The sequence below is a fragment of the Anopheles merus genome, chromosome X (assembly GCF_017562075.2).
Source record: "Anopheles merus strain MAF chromosome X, AmerM5.1, whole genome shotgun sequence".
Taxonomy (NCBI): domain Eukaryota; kingdom Metazoa; phylum Arthropoda; class Insecta; order Diptera; family Culicidae; genus Anopheles; species Anopheles merus.
The window spans coordinates 22,005,792-22,031,365 of record NC_054081.1 but is presented as its reverse complement, the minus strand read 5'-3'; the positions used below and the strand labels follow the sequence as shown (position 1 = coordinate 22,031,365).

Genomic DNA, 25,574 nt, shown 5'->3' with positions numbered 1-25,574 from the left:
TCCGTCCAAATCTGGTGGCTTGTTGAGTTGGAGTCGGTATCATGACGCCGTTTGACCGGCAATGCCTTGGAATGGGTTTGGATCGGTAGGTTCATGTTTTGGTCGATTGCATTCCGTTTATTTGTCGCACCGTAGCGGTAGATCCTGCAGCAACAAAGTCAAAACACATTCTTCCCCGGGTGTGCACTCTTATGCGAAGTTCTTATTCTTATAGAGGCCCTTGACGATTCTTGTCAGTTTTTTGTATGGAGTTTGACAGTTGGAGGCTGAAATCATGTAAACACTCCATACAAAACCGCAGGCAAAACTAGCCTGCAATTTTCAGTCTAGATTATTCTAGCCTCAAACCGCCATGCAATTGACAGCGATTTGCGAGGGCACGCGGGGGCTCGCACGTCATACAAGTTCACAGCCCCAGAGCCCTCACATTAAAGAGCTTGCGAGCCTTGGCAATTTTCACGCCCCTAGTTTTAGCAGTTATACCCAGTGTTGCGAACGGTGATAGTCGTCGACATAAATTTTTACAAAATGATACTTTTTGAAGCATTCATTCGACAATCGCGGAAAAAAATATCACTTGACACGATAATATTTTTCTGCTACAATCATTTGACTTTTTATTTTGCCGTACCTTAAGTGAACGATGAAATCTTCATCGAAAATGGGTCCTTTTTCATGTTTTCGCGTGAATTTCTATACTTCTGTAAGATAACACCATTTCCTGGTTGACTGAGTGAAAATATCAAGTGGTCTAATGGCTAAGTATCGATAAATGCACGATTAAGCAGTTCTGGCGTCTCATGAAAAATGTCAAATGACATTCATTCTACATTTTTTGCAATCATGTGATCGCAAAAGCATTGATTGTTATTGCACAAATGATTGTCGCTTTTGGAAAGTCGTGTCATGGTAACCATGAATATCATGATAAAAAAATGATTTTGACACCCGCTTACTGCAAATATCATAAAAAAATGTCGACAATTAACAACACTGGTTATACCTGCTCTCGAGGGGCTATAATTATAACAGCGAGATTTGTAGCATACTAAACACCGGAATTTCGACATCATATCTAGAAAAAAAATCTTCAAAATTGAAATAGTGATCTTTTTGACGAATAACACCACAGAAAAATAAATAATGAATAAAAAACAAAGATTATTTAAAATACCATAAGATTTCGAGCAGAAGATACTACTCGCAACCCTCGCAATGTTTGACGGGAAAGCTAGAAGTAGATTCGAGTACCTGCTCGAAAAATTGCAAAACAAGGTGGTGTTTACATTTATCCCAAGGTGCACTAAAGAGATCTGGTGATGGAATCCAGAATCAAAGTGTTTGTAGTCCAAGTGGTCTCATAGCATGTTTTTATAACCAAATAGAAAAATCACTTTTTGACAGGATGGGTGAAAATTTGTGATCAAACAAACTTTCGGGATGCTTGACGAATACACAAAACACTCTTAAAATCTACCTCCAGAAACAGGAGGAATAAAAATCAGCCTTCTAAATTCATATATCTTGGGATAAACCCACCTGTGCATCATACTCACTTTGATAGCTGCTCGAAAACTGCTATGCAATGCAAACAGCTGACAGGCTGAAATTTCAGCCTACGAACTTAAAACAGAAAGGGCCCCATTATTATTATTATTGGCGTAATGGCCTACGCGATCATTCCGGCCTTTGCAGGACTTGAATACCACGAAGCCGAATTGTCAGTTCTAGCTACGGCGAACGGTTCATACGCGGTTAGAACCCACGACGGACATGCAGATGTGCGTAATGATGGCGGTGCCGCCCCTACTAGCAAAGAGAATGAAGAAGTGTGACGCAGGGGGAGACGGTTGGAAATACGCGGAGGCGCGAGCATGTTTTGGTTTCTACACAGTTTTTGCACTCACACAATCACACATATGTAAATGTATGCGTTCACTTTCAGCATGTGCGCTCAGTTTGGTTTTCTCGCAGCGGCATGCTGGTATCGGTGTCTCACTTGCACCAATGCAGCGTGTTCCTCTGTGCGCTCCCTTTCTTGCCACCACACGAAATCGTCAGTTCAGCTCAAGCGTTTGTCGTGAAAGGCCGCGCGCGTGTTAGCCTCAGTCCCGGGCGATCGAAGTTTCGCTAAGTGTTGAAGTGTTGTGCACATTGAAATGAAGCTGCGCTTAGTTTTCATCATTTATCTTAAATGTGTCATTTGCGCTGCTTCATTTCAATGGTTTTTTTATTTATTGACCATCAACAACGGGATCCACCCAGTTAGACGGCTATTTGAAATACGACGATTTTTGTATACAAAGAATGTGTGTGGTTTGCAGCAAGATTGTGTGAAGCTATGTATTTAAATGTGCTTTTATTTGCAATAAAAGTGATAAAATATAAACCGAGTTTAATGTGTGCAAGTTTTTGTTTTGATTCAGGAGCACCAAGTCCGTGCGGAGGGATGCGCACAGCGCGCTACGAAAGAACCCGACAGACAAAGAGAACGAAATTTTCAGGCGAGGGGTAGGTAGAAACACGCGGTGGGGGCCCGGCCCATGATCGGATCCGAAGTCCGTTGTTTTGGGCTCGAAATTAAAAATGGCGGATGGAGCGCTACCACGGAGAGAATGCGCTCTCTTGCTTGCCTTTAAAATACACGAGGCGCTCTCGCTGTAACGAACGCTCGCTCGCGCTGTTTCATCATACCCCTTCCTTCCCGTTTCTTTCGGCTTGCCCTACTAGCAATGAGAATGAAAAAGTAAGCGACTTACAGGCGAGGGGCATGTAGAAGCATGCCCTACTAGCATTGAGAATGAAAAGTGTGCGACTTTCAGGCGAGGGGCATGTAGAAGCATGGGGAGACGGTTGGAAATACGCGGAATTACGCGGAGGCGCGAGCGTGTTTGGTTTCTACACAGTTTTTGCACTCACACAATTACACATGTGTGAATGTGTGCGTTCACTTTCAGCCTGCGCGCTCAGTTTGGTTTTCTCGCAGCGGCATGCGGCTATCGGTGTCTCACTTGCACCAATGCAGCGTGTTCCTCTGTGCGCTCCCTTTCTTGCCACCACACGAAATCGTCAGTTCAGCTCAAGCGTTCGCCGTGAAAGGCCGCGCGCGTGTTAGCCTAAGTCCCGGGCGATCGAAGATTCGCTAAGTGTTGAAGTGTTGTGCACATTGAAATGAAGCTGCGCTTTTCTTTCATCATTTATCTTAAATGTGTGATTTGCGCTGGTTTATTTCAATATTTTTTTACTGCATTGAACAGCAACAACGGTATTCATGCAGTTAGACGGCTATTTTAAATAAGACGATTTTTTAAATATAAATAATGTGTGTGATTTTGTGGCAAGATTGTGTGAAGCTATGTGCGAAAATGCCCCTTTATTTGCAATAAAAGTGATAAAATATAAACCAAGTTTAATGTGTTCAAGTTTTTGTTTTGATTCGGGTGCACCAAGTCCGAATGAAGGGATGCGCACAGCGTGCTACGAAAGAAACAAGTGGGAGGGGATGTCAGTCCAGCGCAGCGCAATTCGCTGGAATCAAGTGGGAGGGGGTACCAGCTCAGCGCAGCGCAAGCCGAAAGAAACGGGAAGGAAGGGGTTATGATGAAACAGCGCGAGCGAGCGTTCTTTACAGCGAGAGCGCCTCGTGTATTTTAAAGGCAAGCAAGAGAGCGCATTCTCTCCGTGGTAGCGCTCCATCCGCCATTTTTAATTTCGAGCCCAAAACAACGGACTTCGGATCCGTCTTGGGCCGGACCTCCACCGCGTGTTTCTACCTACCCCTCGCCTGAAAATTTCGTGCTCTTTGTCTGTCGGGAAACGAGCGGGAGGGGGTGTCAGTCAAGCGCAGCGCAATTCGCTGGAATCAAGTGGGAGGGGGCACCAGTTCAGCGCAGCACAAGCCGAAAAAAACGGGAAGGAAGGGGTATGAGGAAAATACGATGAAACAGCGCGAGCGAGCGTTCTTTATAGCTAGAGCGCCTCGTGTATTTTAAAGGCAAGCAAGAGAGCGCATTCTCTCCGTGGTAGCGCTCCATCCGCCATTTTTAATTTCGAGCCCAAAACAACGGACTTCGGATCCGTCTTGGGCCGGACCTCCACCGCGTGTTTCTACCTACCCCTCACCAGAAAATTTCGTTCTCTTTGTCTGTCGGGGCGGGACCGCTCCTATCCAGCGGGCAACTTGCATACTGCCACACTGTCTCCTGCCTGATGCATACGCTACAGGCAGGGGGAAGGTTGCACCTCCACAATAAAAAAACACCGTCATGAACCAGCGGCGGATCTAACGGTAGGCGGTCGCCGAAGATCTCTAGTCTGTAGTATGCCGTATGTCTACAAGTGGACAGAATATTAGCGACAAGGGCCGCGGAAAGATGGTCGTTGGGGCTCACCCAAGCTCCTGACCACGCTGGATTTCGCTGGTCTTTTGGGGTGATAATTCGTTAACGAATTATCCCCGAAAACATCAACGAAATACAGATCATTTTCAGGGATTGTCGCTCAGGCTTAGCAGTTGAGAACACGAGCGAGCGAGCGCGCTATGTATGTGATGGTGGTAGTAGCGCGTACGATAGGCAGCGACAGATAAGTAAATTAGAATAGGGCATCCTCTATGGTTATAAGCGCTTAGTATCCGAGCGTACTAAGTAGTGCATGCGGCGGGCATGCGGTACACTATTAAAAAGGATCGCATTCGATCCTCGAATCAATATTTTTCCCTTCGTACTCATCAGGATATTTTTTGACTAAGGGCAAGAATTCCTAATAAAACCTAGTATGCACCACACGGAATAAGATACATATTTTTGCGTTAGAGATAGGTGTCCAGGAGGCGGTATTAGAGGATCGCGTTCGATCCTAGCAATATATTTTTTGCCTCGCCTAATGATGAATATTTTTCCTAGGAAAGGGAAAGGATGTTATCCATCGCTAGAAATACACGCTGTAAAATCATCCCTTTCCTAACTGAAAATAAACCAAATGAGCTAAGCAAGAGAAACGAAACGCAATAAATTATTTCACTCCTGAAACGATATAATCTTCGAAAACTTATTGATCCGCTATTGGACCCCTCCAGTGGTAATCCTCGGCGGACACCAGTAGGCAGAAAGGCGAAGTCGAATCCGATCTCTGCTCGCTCACTCTCTATTCCTTGAGCTTCTCCTCTTGAGAGTTTCTGCGGTAAAGGTTCCCCTTCCATCTGCATAGCCCCCCGAAAGCCTGGGGAAACTAGCTGGAAGGCAGTCGCTATGAGGCGCGAACTTTTACCAAAGGGATCTCGAAGGCGGAGTTCCTGGCGGTGTTAGTGAAGCGGGACTTAGTTCGAATTGCTGCTCGTCTCCACGGCGGACCCGGGCACCAGCTACCTTCGCGGCTGGTCGGTGCGGAAGAGAGGTCGGGCAACAGGGATATTGAACACACGTGAAGGATGAATCCATGCAAAAAAGAGCTGAAAATAGAAATGAACATTCGGATTCACTCCCTCCCCTCATGTTCCAGTTCATTCTCATGCTTCATCCGTGATGCTACCAACCACTTCGCTAGTTCTACTTCGAATCACTTTGCCAGTTGCGCCACCATATCATTATTCATTATCGTGCTATTTACTGGTTTTGTTGTTTGAAGGGGTACTTGCACCCCCCCCCCCCCCCCCCCCTCCATCCATTATTAGACAGAATATTAGCGACAAGGGCCGCGGAAAGATGGTCGTTGGGGCTCACCCAAGCTCCTGACCACGCTGGATTTCGCTGGTCTTTTGGGGTGATAATTCGTTAACCAATTATCCCCGAAAACATCAACGAAATACAGATCATTTTCAGGGATTGTCGCTCAGGCTTAGCAGTTGAGAACACGAGCGAGCGAGCGCGCTATGTATGTGATGGTGGTAGTAGCGCGTACGATAGGCAGCGACAGATAAGTAAATTAGAATAGGGCATCCTCTATGGTTATAAGCGCTTAGTATCCGAGCGTACTAAGTAGTGCATGCGGCGGGCATGCGGTACACTATTAAAAAGGATCGCATTCGATCCTCGAATCAATATTTTTCCCTTCGTCCTCATCAGGATATTTTTTGACTAAGGGCAAGAATTCCTAACAATTTTAGGGCCTGTAACTGATGATCGTAGGGGTCCCATGGCCAACCCCCCCTCCCCCCACCGCTGGCAATTTTAGTATACTGTTCAATCTCCCAACGGCTGTGTGCCAGTACCCCCTCCTCCCGGTCATCAGTTACCATTTACAGGGGCCTCAACTCGTCTTAACGCCTAGGGCCCCGATTGCTCTAATCCGCCACTGTCAAGAGCACCTTCCTTTCTTTGACCGATGGATCATAACATTCCGAAAGAAAACACATTTGGCGACAGTTTTGCACACACACGCACACTCACACCCATGCGCAGACGGCACAAAGGTTCTACGTGTTTTTTATATTCGACCGCATGTCCTCGGTGCGGAACAGTGTGATTCGAGAAATGTGCCGCAGATTCAGCATTGCATCCGATGAATTCAGGTATCATCAACGTTTTCAAGCATCATACCGCAGTCTTGGCATTGGCTAAGACAGATTCGGGAAGGGGTCCCGCTGTCTTGAGATGAAGTGTGAAACCCTGTAAATGATCGTGATACATCATTACAACTCATCGTATGGAAGCCAGCACCGTCCCAATCACTGCAAACGTACAAACTGTGTACCGTCACACACGGTCTAGTTAGTGCCCCCTATTTAGCTACACGAGTGTTGCCACGAATTGCCGACGACGAAGTAGCTATCCTATTGCTGCATGAGATTATGGTATAACCAAAACAAAAAAAAATTGCCATTCCTGTAGCAAAATGATTTATATATATATATATACCTGTCATTGGAATCTCGGCATCATCTACCCCGTATACAAGAAGGGAGACAGGTTGGACTGCAACAACTACAGGGGTATTACGGTGTTGAATACCGCCTATAAAATATTCTCCCTGATCCTTCAGGATCGCCTTGTCCCGCACTGATCAGATCTTCACCATGCGGCAGATCTTGGAGAAGATGGCTGAATACAAAAACGACACATACCATCTCTTCATTGACTTCAAAGCCGCATACGATAGCATAGCCAGGGTAAAACTGTACGACGCTATGAGCTCATTTGGAATCCCGGCCAAACTGATAAGGCTAGTTAGAATGACTATGACCAACGTCACATGCCAGGTGAGGGTGGATGGAAAACTCTCAGGACCTTTTGCTACCACCAAAGGTCTGCGCCAGGGGGACGGGCTTGCCTGTCTCCTATTCAACTTGGCGCTAGAGAGGGCCATCCGCGACTCGAGGGTGGAGACTACGGGAACCATCTTCTATAAGTCAACCCAGATCCTGGCATACGCTGATGATATAGACATCATTGGTCTGCGGCTCTCCTATGTAGCAGAAGCCTACCAAGGGATTGAGCAGGCGGCAGAGAGCCTCGGATTGCAGATAAACGAGGCAAAGACCAAACTGATGGTGGCAACATCAGCGGACCTACCAATAAATAATCCGAATCTACGTAGGCGTGACGTACAGATAGGTGAACGCACTTTTGAAGTCGTCCCACAATTCACCTATCTTGGGTCAAAGGTCAGCAACGACAACAGCATGGAAGCTGAGTTGCGCGCAAGGATGCTGGCTGCCAACCGGTCATTCTACAGCCTGAAAAAGCAGTTTACCTCAAAGAACCTGTCGCGACGGACGAAGCTGGGACTATATAGTACCTATATAGTACCAGTACTCACATACGCCTCTGAGACATGGACACTGTCCAAATCTGACGAAACCCTCTTAGCCGCGTTCGAGAGGAAGATGCTCAGAAGGATACTTGGCCCCGTATGTGTGGAAGGACAATGGAGGAGCCGCTATAATGACGAGCTATACGAGATGTACGGCGACCTCACTGTCGTACAGCGTATAAAGCTCGCCAGGCTCCGGTGGACTGGCCATGTTATACGCATGGAAACGGACGACCCAGCCCGTAAAGTCTTTTTAGGCCGTCCACAAGGACAGAGGAGGCGTGGTAGGCCCAAATTGAGGTGGCAAGATGGCGTGGAGGCGTCCGCCATTAAGGCCGGGATAACGGACTGGCAGACGAAGGCGCGAGACCGTGAGCGGTTTCGGACACTCCTGAGGCAGGCCAAGACCGCAAAGCGGTTGTAGTGCCGGATAAGTAAGTAAGTAACCTGTCATATAATTCTATTATAGGGGGCCTTCACGACTCTTGTTCGTTTTTTGTATGGAGTTTGATAGTTGGAGGCTGAAATCATGTTAACACTCCATACAAAACCACACAAAAAACTAACCTGCAATTTTCATTCTAGATTATTCTAGCCACAAAGCTAGAATTAGATTCGAGTACCTGCTCGAAAACACGGTGTTGTTTACATTTATCCCAAGGGGCATCAAAGAGATTAAGTGGTGCAATCTGGAATCCAAGTGTATGCAGTCCAGGTGGTCTCATAGCATTTTTTTATAAACAATTTTGAACATCACTTTTTGACAGAACGAGTGAAAATTTTTGCTCAAACCAGCTTTCTGGAGGCTTGACGAATACTCAAAACACTCTTACAATCTTCATTCAGAAGCAGAAGCGATAAAAATCAGCCTTCTAAATTCATACACCTTGGGATAAGCCCACCTGTATATTACACTCACATAGATAGCGGCTCGAAAACTGCTATACAATGCAAACAGCTGACAGGATGAAATTTCAGCCTACGAACTTCAAACGAAAAGGGCCCCAATAGTCGCTTTACAAGATATAATGACCATACCAAACCTAAACAGTTCCCAATTCAATTACTATACCTGGATTTTTTTACAAACACCAACCAACATGCATCGCTCTGTTGGCATTGGCATACAAAAACATATACCCTCTTCTTCTTCTTCTTTGGCACACCAACCGCTGTCGGTCAAGGCCTGTCTGTACCCACTAGTGAAGTGAGCTTGGCTTTCAGTGACTTATTGTTACCATAACAGGATAGTCAGTCCTACGTAGTGATGGGTAATCCGGAGCGGAGTCATGGATCAACTCCGACTCCGGTGCGCAAAATATGACTCCGACTCCGGATCAGTCCGGATCAGTCCGGATCAGTCCGGATCAGTCCGGATCACTCCGGATTACTCCGGATCACTCCGGATCACTCCGGATCACTCCGGATCACTTCGGATCACTCCGGATCACTCCGGATCACTCCGGATCACTCCGGATCTCTCCGGATCACTCCGGATCAGTAAGGCTCTCTCCTTGGCGATACTTGGCGATTTCAAAGCCCAACATTCTACCTGGGTTAACCCTGGCTCTAATACTTGAGGCCATATGATACAGGACTATCTTGATACCTGTAGTATAGAGGTTATTCATAACAGCCACACGTACCTGTCCCACTAGTGGACAAAATACTATTTAAAATTTTTGTGTTCTCTCCTCTTCTATAGATTCTAGTTTTTCTGTTTCCATACATAACGATACCCATGGCAATGATCACCATCCGCTATTTGTCCATGACCATCAACTAACCCACAGCCCTCAAAAACGTCCCAGGTGGAAATATGAGGAGGCTGACTGGGAAAAATACAAAATAGAAATGACATACACACTACCCTTAGATGATCCTCCCTCCCTTACCAGTAAAAAAAACAGTTGCCCTGCCCTTGCCATTAAAACTTGACGTAAAGCACTCAAGAGTCTTCAACATTTAAATCCGCTTCCGCGCTTTTCATTCCGCTCATGGCCCATCAATATTGAGAAGCCAACCGGGAATTACGAGAAGCCGTCAAATTTACAAAAAATCCAACTTGGGGCAAAATTGTTTTTCAAATAAACCCTAGAATTTTATCCGAAAGAATGAAAGTTGCAATTTTGTCCAGTAAAAACCACAAATCTACAGCAATCACTCTAAAAACAGAAAACACCATTATTCCACCAACAGAAATATCTGAGGCTTTAGCTAGATATTTTTATGATGCATCTGCAACACATAATTTTCCATCTCATTTTCTAAGCCATTAATTCATCTCTGAGTCCAGTCCCCTTCCCGATTTTTCCCGGATTTTTTTGGAGTTTTCTCGGTTCACTATGCTTCGATACTTCAATTCCAAATTATTATATCATACGTTTTCAAAAATCGTTATCTACAGGATGGTAAGAAAACACGGGCATTACGGGAAAGATGGACACTTGTCATAAAAACTGGATAAAAGTTATTAGTGAATTATTCAACAATATAGTATCCAATCTGGAGGTGTGACAACACATTTGAGAACCATTTTTGGCATGATTTCTATCAAATTTATACAAACAAATTTTCAATCGTGCGCTCGTTTGTGGATCTAATTTGGCTACTATGGATCTTAAGCTATTTAAATATGCATTCTTTATTCGACGCTGATGATGCACCTCACGAATAGAAACAGGAATCAACCATCAGTGCCAGTTTGGGAACCCAGTCACCCGGGGGGAATGAAGGTTGAGGCCCGAATCCAAAATGCAAAATGCCAATGTACAGGCGATGTGTGATTGGGTAGCCTTAAAATTGCTAAAGGGAACAAAAATTATCAATTCTGTTCAAAAATTGGGATCGCTCACTAAATCCACCGCTAAATTCGACACGACCGAAACTTCACGAGAGATGAATAATAAAAGACGAGTGCAAGGTAGAACGAATAGGCACACCATACCCGAAATGTGCAAGAAGCGATATAGGTGAACTTAAGTATTGCACCAGTGCGAATGAGAAGTATAGTACATATATTGCGTACCATATGAGAGAAACGGAAAATGTTGTCCTTACACATTGGAGTGATGTTGATGGCCTGTGGTAAGTTGGGGAGAATATACAAAACATCCCAATAATTGAAAATACACTTAGTACGATGGTAAACAGTGATACCAAAAGTTTGTGATAATTTCCCGGATTTTCCCGGTTTTCCCCGGAAAAATAAAATTCCCGGCTGATTTCCGGTTTTCCCGGTTGAGTGGCCACCCTCAAGATAGACATACTGCCGTATCGGGGAGCTTGTTCGTCGAAGAACGTTCGTCACTCTTGAGTGGACAGGGTTGTACCATTCGATTGGGCAGTACAAAACCTAGACGGTTTTCTAATTTTTGATCATAGAAAGCTATGAAATGAGTGAAAATGAGCGTCGCCGTGAACGTTCCCGGGAACGAACGAGTTCGCCGATACTACTGATATATACTCCGTTCTCGTCCACAAATGACATTCATGGACAATATGTCAATTTAGCAGAAGAAGAAGTCACGTATCAGAAGAAGAAGAAACCCCGGAAAACTTTCAGGTGAGATTTCGGCTTGCAGGATTAATTTGAAAGAATCCCAATTGACATTATCGAGCACGAATAATCGGGAATTCGAGCTATTTTCCTTAAACTGGAGCCTTAAACTTCCCTTAAACTGCACCAGTTTAAGGGAATTTAGAAAAAAGTCCTTTAAAATCAACTGTGATGCGGCTTTTTGTAGTTTTCTTCTAGATTCGCTCGGAAATGATGTTTCCTATCGTTATGGTTGGTTGTGTATCCATTGTATACTTAAATAATATCGATTTTTTATTTTAAAAAAATCACACAAAATTCGCTTTTGTTTTTTCATTAAAAAAAAATCAAAGCTACGAATGTAAAACGAGCTCGACGGCATCGTCAATCGATAGAAGAAAGTCTAATTTACGAACTCACCAAATCTTGGCGCTTTCAACTCACTTGATCACACACAAATCCACAATTTCAGGCGTATCGAAAACTAATCGAGCAGATATGGGAAAACAATTTCGAGCAAATGTCACTTGGAATTGCCAGTCGTGTTTATGTGTAAAATCTTAGCTGTAATTCATTTTAATTCACAGTGCTTGATGAAAATTCGTGATACCTGTGACCACTTACTGAACCATGAAAACTTGTTGCAGCTAAATACAATATAAAAACTGCATTATCCAACATAAAATATTGATCAATAAATCAATAAAACAATTGATGCCAATTTGAAAGAAATGTTTTGTCCTTTTTTAGGCGCTACCAATTACTAAAAAAAATCGAAAGAATAATTTGGCGTTGCCAGTACAATAATGTCCACAAGGAGTATACGGGTTAACAACTTTTTTCGACCGTATGTCCTCGGCGGGGAACAGTGTGTTCGAGAAATGTGCCGCAGATTCAGCATTATATCCGATAAATCCAGGTATCATCAACGTTTTCAAGCATCATACCACAGGCTTGGCATTGGCAAAGACAGATTCGGGAAGGTGTCCCGCAAGTGGTAGACAGCGATGTCTATCCAAAAACAAAATTGGTTTTTTTTTATTGAGGAGGAACGGCTTTGCCGTTTTTCTAATAAAAGACATTGTTATTAACATGTTAATATTTGTTTATTAACTCAGTAAACCCTGTCAGTAGGATAAAATTTTTTCACACGACTTGAACATATTCTACAAGAAACAGTATTTTGTATTTTTTTGAAGATTTTTCATCTAATTTTAACAAATTGATTGAGAGTTTGTCTAAGCGCATTTCTTAGAATGGTATAAAATAGAATACAATAAACATGGCAAAGCGTACACTTTATTTGGCATCGAAGCAAAATTTATCGGTATCAAACTACAAAAAAAAATAATACTCACAGTCGTCGATGATTTCTTGAGCAGGAATACAGAATCCCAACGCGTTACAAATTTCCTTTGGAGAAAGCTGTTTCATTACCAGATCAATGATTTGGTCACTATGCTGATCGATGTACTTCTCACACTTGGTCTTATATTTCCGCAGACGCTCACATGCGTGCTCTAGAGCCTGTTTAATTTGTTCCTTGCTTTTTTTATTTTTCACCCGTTTCTCGACTTCTTTCACCATCTCCTGGCAAACAAGACACTCGGGTGAACTACTCATCAGTGTATGATCAATCGTAATTTCTCCGTTGACAGTAATGTCAGGTATTTCATTTGTCTCGATGTCACCCGAAGAGGATACTAATATGTCTGACTTTTGGTGCGATGAACGCTTCTCATAGTCAAGTTCCATACCGAGAAGACTAAGATCTGGGCGTTGGTCAACGCAAAGCTTCAGGAAAACACAAATTTCTTGTGGTGTGAAATCAGATGCAAGCATTTCGACAAGTTCAGCTGTATATGTGTCAACAAAATCATTGCATTCCAGGCGTAGCTTGGGTGACAAGTGCGTGCAAAGTTTATTCAGTGCACTCTTGATATTTTCCTTCGATCGATCTGTTTTAACCGACTCCTCCAGCTGACTAACGGCAAAAAGACAGAGTGGGCAAGTTGGTTTGTCTTTATCACCCCGCGCCTGAATGGATACCTCGACCGGGCCTGGAGCAAATATCTCGACTTCTAAGCTGGAAGTTGGACACATCTTCAAAGTTGGACAAATCTCGCGCGGATTTATCGATTGAATAAGCAGTGCTATAACTGCATCGCCGTAAACATCGACAAAGTTATGGCATTCACCGCGAATAGACGACGGCAATCGATTACATGTGACTTCGATCACTTTTTTAATTTCATCCTCATTTGCTGGTTCGCTTAATGCTTCCTGTACGAAATGCATAAAGTACTCGCACAATGTGCAGAATTTGCCGTTCTCGATCAAGTTTAGGCCTCTAGGTGCATTCATAATACGATCAATCGGAAGCTGGGCCTGCTGCACTTCTGATGTCGACAGTATAAGTTCGTTATGTCCTAGCAATGGGCGATGCATTCGTTTGTATATCTCGGTCCGTTCATGCCGATCCGCAACTGCCACTGATAATAAAGGCATGACTATGCCATTACTAAGCACACCGTCTTTTTTCGAACAGATACCAATTATGAAACACGCATCGTTGCTATTCAGGTTGTTCACCAACGTCTCATAGATTTCACGATAGTATTGTTCAACAAGACTATGGCATTCATCGGCAAAACTCTTGGTCTGATTACACAGACCCTTCAATACCTCTTTGAACTCTAGCTCGGTCGTATTCGCAATCAAAACATCGCGCAAATGATCCACCAATTGCTCACATAGTTTGCATGGAACATCGTCGCCATCCACTTGTAGTATACCGACATCTCCCATTGAGCTCGCCTCAATCAGATCTTTTCGTTTGTTATTTTCATGTAGATGGAACTGCGCTACGCAAACTCCACTAAGATGACACACGCTTTCTACTTTTAAATTACGTTCCAAATGCTCATACATCACCCCAAAGTATGTCAGCACAATGTTCGAGCAAGCATCCGAATATGATGACATTTTGCCGCATATTTGTAGAATACTCTCCAAAACAGTATCCCGATCAGTCGAACGGAAGCGTCTTTGAATTAGGTTGGAAATCGTATGGCACTCGTCGCAGTTGAAAGTATCACCAGTTACTGCAGGTTCCTTCTCATTCGCTTCAAAGCCTTGTACTTCCTGCTGAGGGTTTAATACTATCATCTCTGATAATAGTTTATCAATGGCGGCATTGTTACAAAGCCCAGCTACGCTGCATACAGCGTTTGGATTCATTTGCGAAGCGAGAGCCTCCACTAACTCGGGTATAAAATCGTCAGCTAATTTGCGACATTCTTTTTTCACTAACTTAATCGGAATCAAGTTGCAGGAACCTTCGAAGACGGCTTTCAAATCGGCCTGCGTTTCATTGCTCTCCAGTTGATCACGTGCCTGTTTCACCATGTCCAGACAAATGTTGCAGATCTCATCATTATCCACCGGATAGTGCTGCTTTTCCCAAACAGTTTGAATACAGTGTGATACAGCGGCACATGTCTTAGCATTCCTAAAAAGACGGAAAGAAAATTAAATTAGATCTAATATGATTTATTACGCACATTGCAATAAATAATACCATTGGCCACATATATAAAAGTTTCACAATATAGAACAAAATCTAATATTCGAGCATCTGCTTTTTAAATTTGATTTATCATAGTCGTATCACAATCGTCATAGTCTTTTGAAATGCCAAGTCGCAAATTTTCATGAAATGGTTTCTAATCGCCTTTCATTTGCCGGCGATTAAAAGCCTACTAGGATTGTATTAAGCTACTGATATGCTATGCCCATATATCAATTACGTAACGTTGATATAGGGGGAGGGGGTTTTCGTCAAATGACGATTTGTTACACTGGTAGAGAGGAATCTAAACTGATACTAAATAACGCAAAATAAAATATTTTAAAAAAAATTTGACGGCCAGTACAGCGTAACTAAACAAGGGCCGGTCTGTCTCGTGATACAGTCGTCAACTCGTACGACGTAACAGCATGCCCGTCATGGGTTCAAGTCCCAAATAGACCGTGCCCCCATACGTATGTATCAAGAGGTCAAGCTATGATATCAAGAGGTCACTGAAAGCCAAGCTCACTTCACTAGTGGGTACAGGCAGGCCTTGACCGACAACCAAAGAAGAAGAAGAACTAAACAAGTGAAACTGTTGGAGATTTGGAAACACACGTTGCCGTGCAACTAGACATATAGATACAATTTCACCCCGTGAAGCGAGAAAAAATAGTCTAAATCAACATGGTTGAAACATGACACGCCTAAATGTATGTACCTAGCTGTTATTTTGTATAATGCGATGACATTCGATGAAATTCAAAAAATTTAATGCGCCCACACATGGCATAAAAATATTCGCTGATAAACAGATTGGTTTTGTATGGACCTGTCATGGAATATCATCGTATATAATCGAATTTGACGGGATGTCTGGTTGCACAGTTACTAGTAAAATATTGAACTACCTTGCGGAAACGGAATTTGTCTCTTGGGAATTTGACTGTAGAATAAAGATACGGTAACCAGGTTTAGGCAGTTTACGTATTTTCAACAGGGTAGTTTAAAATGGGCCGGTCTGGTGGTACAGTCGTCAACTCGTACGACTTAACAACACGCCCGTCATGGGTTCAAGCCCCGAAAAGACCGTGCCCCCATGCGTAGGACTGACTATCCTGCTATGGTAACAATAAGTCACTGAAAGCCAAGCTCACTTCACTAGTGGGTTCAAGCAGGCCTGGACCGACAGCAGTTGTTGTGCCAAACAACAAGAAGAAGAAGTTTAAAATGTGAAATTTTACACAATTGTGATCAAAAACGTCTCAAAACACAATTTTGTAGTGAAATTATACTCATTTGTTATTCATATACGAAGTTTCCGACCATTTCCTTCCGTAGAGTTTCCAAAATAAAAAAAAAATTACACAGCTCAAAAATGTTGTTGTCAGCCATTCAGCAGGTCTTGTGATTAAGCGAACCAGAACAGTAAACCAATGTAATAGTGTTTTTGATTAAAGATGTTATGTTTGTATTATTTGTTCTAACTTGTTTGAAATTTTAACATCACGATAATTAAGTTATTTTTCACTTTAAATGCTACCGAAAATAGGGACACAATAAATGTTCATTTTTTATAATTCTGTAATATACGATTCGACACCCCTGATTATTCATGATAGCAATACCCTCATGAACACGTTTAGCATGAATTTAAGAGATTAAAGAATATTGTATACAAGAAATAATTGTAGCTTTGACCGAAACCATGAACTAGAAAAGGAAAGGAATAGATAGGGGAAATTCAGAAGGAATACGAGTTCATTCATAGAATACTAAGTTGACACGAACACTATGAAAGCGTTATGATTTTATTAAAGGAATTCATAATTTAGGCTTAACTTTATAAACAAATATTATACTTCCATACCTACAATTAATGTTCACATAAATAACATAAAATAGAATTAGTAGTACAACGGATACTATGATGATTAAACAAGGATACATGAAATTGCGCATTAGTCCAAAGGGACGTAGGAGAAAATTAGATGCAATACAACTACATACACAGAAATGATGAATAGGATAAGTCGCATGATTACATTTATAAAACATAGTTTTTATTTAATAAAATACAGATAATCCCATAAAATTATAGCAAAATATTATAGGCAGATAAGCATAAGTCTTCTGCACATATGGTGCACAATTAAAAATAGGTAGCATTGGAAGTTAGATGAGAAATAATAAGAAATTCATGCAAGAGCGCAGTGGATCACGTGTAGGACTAAATTAATATAATAAGGACATCCGGCGATCGGAAGGGACAGACACGCTTAAGTTAGATCACGTTAAAAATAAAAAAGTGCCAAGTGCTGCACAATAATAAAAATAGTGCTGCACAAAAATAAAAATAGTGCTGCCCGAAAATAAAAGTTAGAATAAAAATTAGTGAAAGTGTTTCTCTATAATTAATAAATAGAGATGTCCGAAAGGCAAACCCCACAATTCAATGCTGTAGGCTCTTGCCAAAACTCGTAACAACAACACACCTTGGATCTGGCAGAATATTCCTTTCAAACGTGATCTGGACACTACAATGCGTATGTCGACATAAACTACCCAGTCAGTGGGTTCACACCCACGTTCTCTTTCTCCCCTCCTTCCCCTCTTCTCCATCTTTTCACCTCGCTTTATCATTATTGGTTCTTGCTCTATAGCTACATTGAGCGAGAGGTTGAGAAGTTTTCGATCGCTTTGCGCAGCGGGATAGTAGGATAGTTAGTCATACGTCTCACGGGCTATTCGGGACTTGAACCCATGACGGACATGTTGTTAAGTCGTACGAGTTGACGACTGTACCACCAGACCGGCCCCAAGCTATGGTTTTAGGTTCCTTTTTGTGAAGTACAAACAGGTATGGCACAAACGAGCGATGTGTCTATATTTTCTTTTTTCATTAAACTTTTCTTTGCAGTATGGTCTACTTTACCTCTTGCGATAACAGGTACCCAGTAGTATTGGAGAGGTTACGTGTTATAGTCGTCAACTCGTACGACTCAATACAGGGTTTAATATGTTTAATATGTTTAATATGTTTAATATGTTTATTGATTAATCCATCGGGATCTTGAAGATCCTACATGAATGTACTTAAATTAGTGCTTATAGACTATGTAAGGTACATAAATCGATCGGGGAGAACAGGTGCACAAGAATAGAAAATGTATTTTGAGAAAAAAATTATTACGTAAGTTGTGTCCTGAGTCTATCTCTAAAAACATTCTGTGGCATGTTGAAATCAAATAAATCAAAGTTATTTATGAAAGTTCGACACATAGCTGACATAGGATCAGACTGGCCAAAACGAGTTCTATAACGAGGGACGGATATGAATTGACGTGTACGTAGATTCCTAGATGGCGCGTTAAATTCTATCGTAGCTAATAGAGTAGGAGCATCAATGTGGTGGTTAAGTAGTCCTGATATAAAAAGGCATTTAGCTATCTCACGGCGCTTTTTCAACGACTGAATCCCTAAAAGCATATAAAACAACTGTTCACTTGTTTATAACAATAGTCGTTTTGTATAGACACCGCTGTCTACCACTTGCTCACACGTCAGATGGTGTAAGCTGCTCTGTCCAATTCAATAACACAATTTTCGTCTTCGATTAGCAACTGTCAGATTCGGCACAGGATGTTTTTGTTGGGACAAATTTTGCCAAAACCAAACATTAGTTACATGCCAGGAACATCCATTTATATCATATCACCCCTTTAAAATGTACAGCCAAGATTTTGGCCATCTCTTACCATTTTGTTAAGAGCAGCACTGTAGGATAATAGTGATTTTAAAGCATCTAAGCATGTGTTTATATGAAAAAAACACCATTATGGTGTAAAATGCTTGTTATACAATGGCTTCTCATAAAATTTTTACTATTTTTCATTAAAAATGTGCCATTTTTCCATACGTCCATAATTGGTACAACTTAACAACGATGCACCAATTATTGCACTAGAGCAAGTGTACCAATTATGGCCATCTTGTGTCATGGCTCACATATATATATATATATATATATATATATATATATATATATATATATTATATATATATATATATATATATATATATATATATATATATATATATATATATATATATATATATATATATATATATATATATATATATATATATATATATATATATATATATCAATTGTGTATACAGTTAGTTGCTTTCCAATGACTAGGTATACTGAGCCGAATTTCATATAGACCAATTGATATTTCCCATTGTTTTGAACTGATTTATATTGAGTTTTAAAATTGAGCAGAATATTATAATTTTTTAATCCAACCAAATAAGCTCTCAAAAATCATGCGAACAATCAACCGAGAAAATATTTACACCACCGTATAGCTGAGAAAACGTGAGGTTAGTTGAAAAAAACTTTCTTTTTGTCACTGAAAAATTCAATTTGAAAAAAGTTACAACTTTTGGGGCAAAAGAGCCATCTCTATTTGGGGCAAGTGTGCCACCATCTTTCATAGGCGCGAGCTGTCAACAATGTAAACATTGTTGTAGCGTTTAGCGATGCGCTTTTACGAGCGGATTCTACTCCGGAAAAACAGACCAGCAACAACCCATATTGCGATACTGTTTGTAATGAAAAGGGGTTCATTGGTGACTCAAGACATGTAGGAATACATACACTAGTGGTACAAACGTTATAATTTCCAATTATCTAAGAAATACGGTTATTTTAACCAGGTGGCCGTCTTGCCCCATACGACTGGCACTCTTGCCCCATAGCCCAAAAAACAACGTCTTTTGGATCCTTTTTAAAACGCTTCAAAAACTGTTTTGTTTGCACTTTTTTCAAGCGAAACTCATTTTAAGTGAGGAAATAGATGTAAAATGGTTATGAGATTTAAATCGGCTTTTGAAAAACACGTTTTAGTGAGTTATAACTTGAAATGCTTAAGGTGGCACACTTGCCCCAAATTCCGCTATATATATATGTATATGTATATATATATATATATATATATATATATATATATATATATATATATATATATATATATATATATATATATATATATATATATATATATATATATATATATATATATATATATATATATATATATATATATATATACGAATATATATCGAATGTCAAATATCATTTCAAAAGGTTTAAAACTGTTCAATTCAGTAGAAACATATCAAATAATTAATTTGGTGGCTCAAACAACCCCCTTCTTGCAAAACGAACAAACGAACTTGCACGAAAATTAGTGATATTTTGGCGGGAAATCACGAGATTCGACTTACGCGGAATTAGAGATACGCGGTATTTTGCGGTCGTTTTCGGTCCCCATTAACCGTGTATCTCGGGGACCGCCTGTATATACATATATATATATATATATATATATATATATATATATATATATATATATATATATATATATATATATATATATATATATATATATATATATATATATATATTTTTTTTTTTTTTTTTTTTTTTTGGGATGGTGGTTAATGCTTACACTAGTGTATACTTACTCGATATTAGAACACCAGTAAGATGGCCCCCACGTGCATTCCTTACCACCTAACAGACTTCGGTTGCCGTTGATTGTTTGTTTTACGGGTGAAGATTGTACGGAATTTATTGCTAAGGAAGTGATCACAATGAGGCGACATGTAAAAAAGAAGATAAAAATAGAACAATTTGAAATCAATCGAGATAATGTAAGCACAACTGATGTAAGGCGACAACATTGATATGCTTTGTGAATAAACCTAAAGAAAATTATGCCAATTCTTCATTGTGCATGGGTCTTTTTACGGCCAAGCTACACGTACCGGACGACATCGGACGATGCCATAAATCTGTTAACGCCAACTGTCAAATCTCATACGAAATCGGCCCGCTGTGATCCGACACGGCCCGGCCCGTCGCGAATCTCTTGTCTGCGGTCCTACGTTTTATGGCATCGTCCGATGTCGTCCGGTACGTGTAGCTTGGCCGTTAGAGGTTTTCAACCTATTCCCAAGGAGACATTTTCCTTTATATTCTATACCGCACCTGCTTGCACTCATTCGAGAGCGTTGAAATATACCCCGCTGTGCAAAGCGACGGAAGAAATCATGCCGTTCGGAGAATTTTCTCATGCCTTCCTTTTCTCTCCAACGGCAAATTTGTCGACCAGCTCGTCGAGCTGCCCGTCCCTGGCTCCGCCTCATACCCCTCGCCTGAGCGCACTGCCGAAGGTTTGGATGTGTTGGTGCGTCAGACGGCCAATCGCTGTCAGCCGTCGTCCGTGCTTTTTCCCTCCATAGTGCCATCTCTTTCTCGCGTGTGGTCAATGCTCGCGAGCTGTTGTGGCGCCTAAAAATGCTGTTAACAAACATTGCAGCGATGAAGTTGCATTTTCACAAATCAAACCAAAAAAGCGCAATGAGTTCAAACACTGCAACATAAAAATGACTAAGGAATCGCTAGTTTACGCTGGAGGGTTTGCTGTGCAAAACGCTGAACCCTAATTCGCATTAACACGTTCAGCCCGGCGCTAGTTTTCATCAACATTCCGTTCTGCCGCCATCTAGAACGCAAGCTGATTGTGAAACCGGCATACTGGAAAGTTCACTAGCAGTCCCTGGGGCATGTCATTGTGCTGAACGTGTTAAGCATTAAGCATAACTTTGTTACACTTAGCTTTTTTGCTTTCGTATGGTGTAGATTACACAGATATGCTGAGCCGTCTGCGCATCGGTGTTCGTGCGTGTGTGTGCAACACTTTCGCCAATGTGTTTTCTTCCGGAATGTTATGATCCATTGGTCAAAGAAAGGAAGGTGTTCATGACAGAAGCAGAGTAGGGGAATCGGGGGCCCTAGGCGGAAAGACGAGTTGAAGCCCCTGTAAATGGTAGCTGATGACCGGGAGGAGGGGGTACTGGCACACAGCCGTTGGGAGATTGAACAGTATACTGGAAGCCGGCGGATTGGGTGGAAGGAGGGGGGGGGGTGCCCATAGGACCCCTACGATCATCGGTCACAGGCCCTAAAATTGTAGTCGCCATGGGGGGAGGGGAGGTACAAATGGTTCTCCAGCCACGGAGCCCCAACGACCATCTTTCCGGAGGCCCTTATCGCTAATACTCTGTCCAATTGTAGACATACGGCATACTACAGACTAGAGATCTTCGGTGACCGCCTAGTCCGCCTACCGTTAGATCCACCGCTGGTTCATGACGGTGTTTTTTTTTTTTATCGTGGAGGTGCATCCTTCCCCCTGCCTGCAGCGTATGCACCGGGCAGGAGACAGTGTGGCAGAATGCAAGTTGCACACTGGATAGGAGCGGGCCCGTGGCACCGCCATCATTCCGCACATCTGCATGCCCGTCGTGGGTTCTAACCGCGTATGAACCGTCCGTCGTAGCAAGGGGTTAGTCACCGGCTCCGGCTACGTGGTACTCAAGTCTTGAAAAGGCCGGCATGATCGCGTTGGCTATTACGCCAATAAGAATAATAATAATAATAATAATAATAATAATAATAATAATATTAATAATAATGATAATAATAATAATAAGAAGAAGAACTTAGCATAGCAGTGCACACACGGGTAAGAGTTTGTCTAGACTTAGTTGCTGCCGGGCTACCGCTGTGACGCGACAAATGCACGGAATGCACTCGATCAAAACATGCACCTACCGATCCATGAACCCATTCCAAGGCATTGCCGTTCAATCGGCGTCATGATAACTACTCCAAACCAACAAGCCACCAGATTCTGGACGGACAGGTGCAGCACCATACGCGCACCGTAATAAACCAATCCAGAATCCGCTTTTGTATGAATTCAATTCAAAATGTTGTTTCCACTTGCGTCCGCTAGCTGAATTAGAAATAAATGTGCTACATATCACACGCACGTTTGCTTCGATCGTGTGTCTGTGTAATACCCCCAACAGCAGAGCCGGTCGCAAAGATGGTGGTGCCAATCCAATGGTTGTGTTGTCGCTCAGGTAGCGAAGTCAAAAATGCGTACATTTTTTTCATCCACTGCGGCTACAAACAGTTATGGGGTTTCTGCACGCACACTTACACACACACACACACACACACACACACACACACACACACACACACACACGCGCGCGCGCGCGCGCGCGCACACACACATGCATGAACGCGCGCACGCCAGCACGCACGCACGCACACACACACGCACGTACGCGCGCCCGCGAGCATGAAAGCGCGCACGCCAGCACGCACCCACGAAAGCGCGCTCGCGAGCACGCACCCCCGAAGTCGCGCAAGCACGCACTCCCCCCCCCCCCCTTGCTTGCTAGCTTGCTCTCTCTAGCTACATTGAGCGAGACGCTGAGTTTTCGATCGCTTTGCGCAACGGGTTCGCAGGAAAGTCCCGCGCGGGGATCGGGCTAAAATCTGCGCTGGCTAGCGCAGCGGGATTCAACACATTTTTTGTTCTCGCGTATGTTTATGTGAATGTGGAGCGTTTTTCTCTGTGCTTCCTCACCAGCGCAACAAAATCGAGCAGTTCTTGAGCTCAGTTTCTAGCTCGCTTTCCGCCGAAACCGATCGATAAAGCGACCAGAAACGCCCGAAGAACCGATCGAACCTCTTGAAGTGTTTATCTCTTTCTAACAAAAAAGCTCTGGTACGCGACCGTGTTGGTGTAAAAATGATAGTGGCCGAAAAATAGTTCACACCCACGTTGTCTTTCTCCCCTCCTTCCCCTCTTCTCCATCCTTTCACCTCGCTTTATTGGTTCGTGCTCTCTAGCTACATTGAGCGAGAGGTTGAGAAGTTTTCGATCGCTTTGCGCAGCGGGCATGTCCCCCTCGTTCGTACTCCCTTCTTCCATCGATTCAATGCGCGATTCCTGATTCGACTTCGCAGTCACAATGAGATCTTCTTCTTTTGGCTCAACAACCGTTGTCGGCCTGCCTGTAGGCCTGCCTGTACCACTTGTGGGGTTGGTTTTAAATGACTTTTGAATTACCCTCCATAGCAAGATAGTCAGTCCTACGTATTGCGGCTCGGTCTATTTGGGGCTTGAACGGGCATGATGTTAAGTTGTACGAGTTGACGACTGTACCATGAGACCGGCAAACAATGAGATACTGTACGAAAATATACATACAAGCCTCGTATAGCATCCGTGGTTCACACAGAACGCCGATAACCCTAACACCACCGCTCACTATCAAATTCTCGATAGTGGCGTGACGTTGTCCTCCTTACATTAAATTATATTATAAACCAGGTATGTCAAACTGGCGGCCCGCGAGAATATTTTGAGAAGTACTGAAAGCACTGCAAACCAAAAATCTGTCATTACTATTTGTCGAAGTGTATTCAATTTTCCAGAGAAGAACAATCATTGTGTCACTATATTTTTCTAAATTAACTTTAATGTTCCCATAACATCTAACAAACTTATTCTACACGTACGAACAGAATAACCGACCCTTAAGAAACATTAAATCGAATGCAAACTCATTCGTTTTATACTTCGATCAAATTCTGAATATTAGCATAATTTTGTGCAGACTCGATTGCACATTGTATATGGAAAAACAGCTTTGCGTCTGACTAGAAACGAAATAGGAATGAAAATAACAAGATACACACATTTGGAAACTTTGCAACAACTAGTGATGTCAAACCAACAGTTTCGCTCATTGCCGTCCGAAGCCTATAGAGCCGTCTAGACTCATTCGGAACCGTTGGAGTCATCGGTTGTCGCACGGAGCGGCTAGTCTGGAGTCGGTACCATTTCTAACGGTCCTACCGATCTTAATGCCTCTGACTGCCGAGTAGGCTTCAGTTGGTTCCGAATTGCTCCCAACATATCTGTACGGCCTCCGACCTTAGTATGTTACATCTTAAATATTCTATTGGAGCCACTTCTGTTTTTTTCTTAATCATCCCACCATAAAAATCAGTTAATATCCAATATGTTAGACTTATCGAAAGCGTTTGTAGCCAAGTTGAATTTATTTGCATCTCACATTCTACAAGACGAATTGTACTTTGCAACCTCCCCAAAAATAAAAACCCAAATGAAATGATTAGGCTTAAGATAAAAGGATTTACATTAAGGATTAAAATAAACAAAATGTCGAAGTCCTGCAATACATAGCTAATTAATAGGTTAGCTCATACAGTCCTTTCCTTAATTCGCGTATCATTTCCCTTCAAGTGTCAAACAAATATTTGCCCATCTTTTTGGGTTCACACACCACGAATCTGCGTCGAATAAAAATATCGTAATTTAGCAAAATTACTCATAAACAACGGGTTCTTGTTATAAGAAATGAATATACAACCAGAACATTTGGGACTTGGAACTTAGCGAAAACTTATGTTTAAACACGATTTATTATAATTTTTCTCTTGAACTGTCAAAAAATTGCAAAGAATATTTTTGTTATTCATCCAGCGATGGATAGCTCGGATTGCTTATGAAAAAATTCGCAACAGGCAGCTAGATTTCCCCTACCTCAGCGATATTCAGGCTCAAGGTTGAGCGATATTTTCTAACAGAACTGCCGTGTGAGAACGCGACAAATGAAAAATATCCTATTTTAATAATAAGGATAAAAGAGATTGCATGTGACTTTAAAAGTATATTAAACATTTTTTTTAATAACAAAGAGCACAATGAAAAACAACATCGCAAATTTTTTTAATAAGAAACTATTCCAGAT

General features: G+C 42.1%; 1 protein-coding gene across 4 annotated transcripts in view; it reads right to left on the bottom strand.

The window, feature by feature from the left end:
- The window catches only part of LOC121596740 (prosaposin), a 57,218-nt gene that overhangs the window by 22,619 nt on the left and 9,025 nt on the right, over positions 1–25,574 (bottom strand). For all 4 annotated transcript variants that reach the window (XM_041922062.1, XM_041921978.1, XM_041922149.1 and 1 more), the window contains 2 exons: positions 20,394–20,505; positions 12,646–14,798 (listed from right to left, as the gene is read on the bottom strand). In XM_041922062.1, coding sequence (XP_041777996.1) covers positions 12,646–14,798; positions 20,394–20,505 — 2,265 coding nt within the window. The remainder of the gene's footprint in view (positions 1–12,645; positions 14,799–20,393; positions 20,506–25,574) is intronic.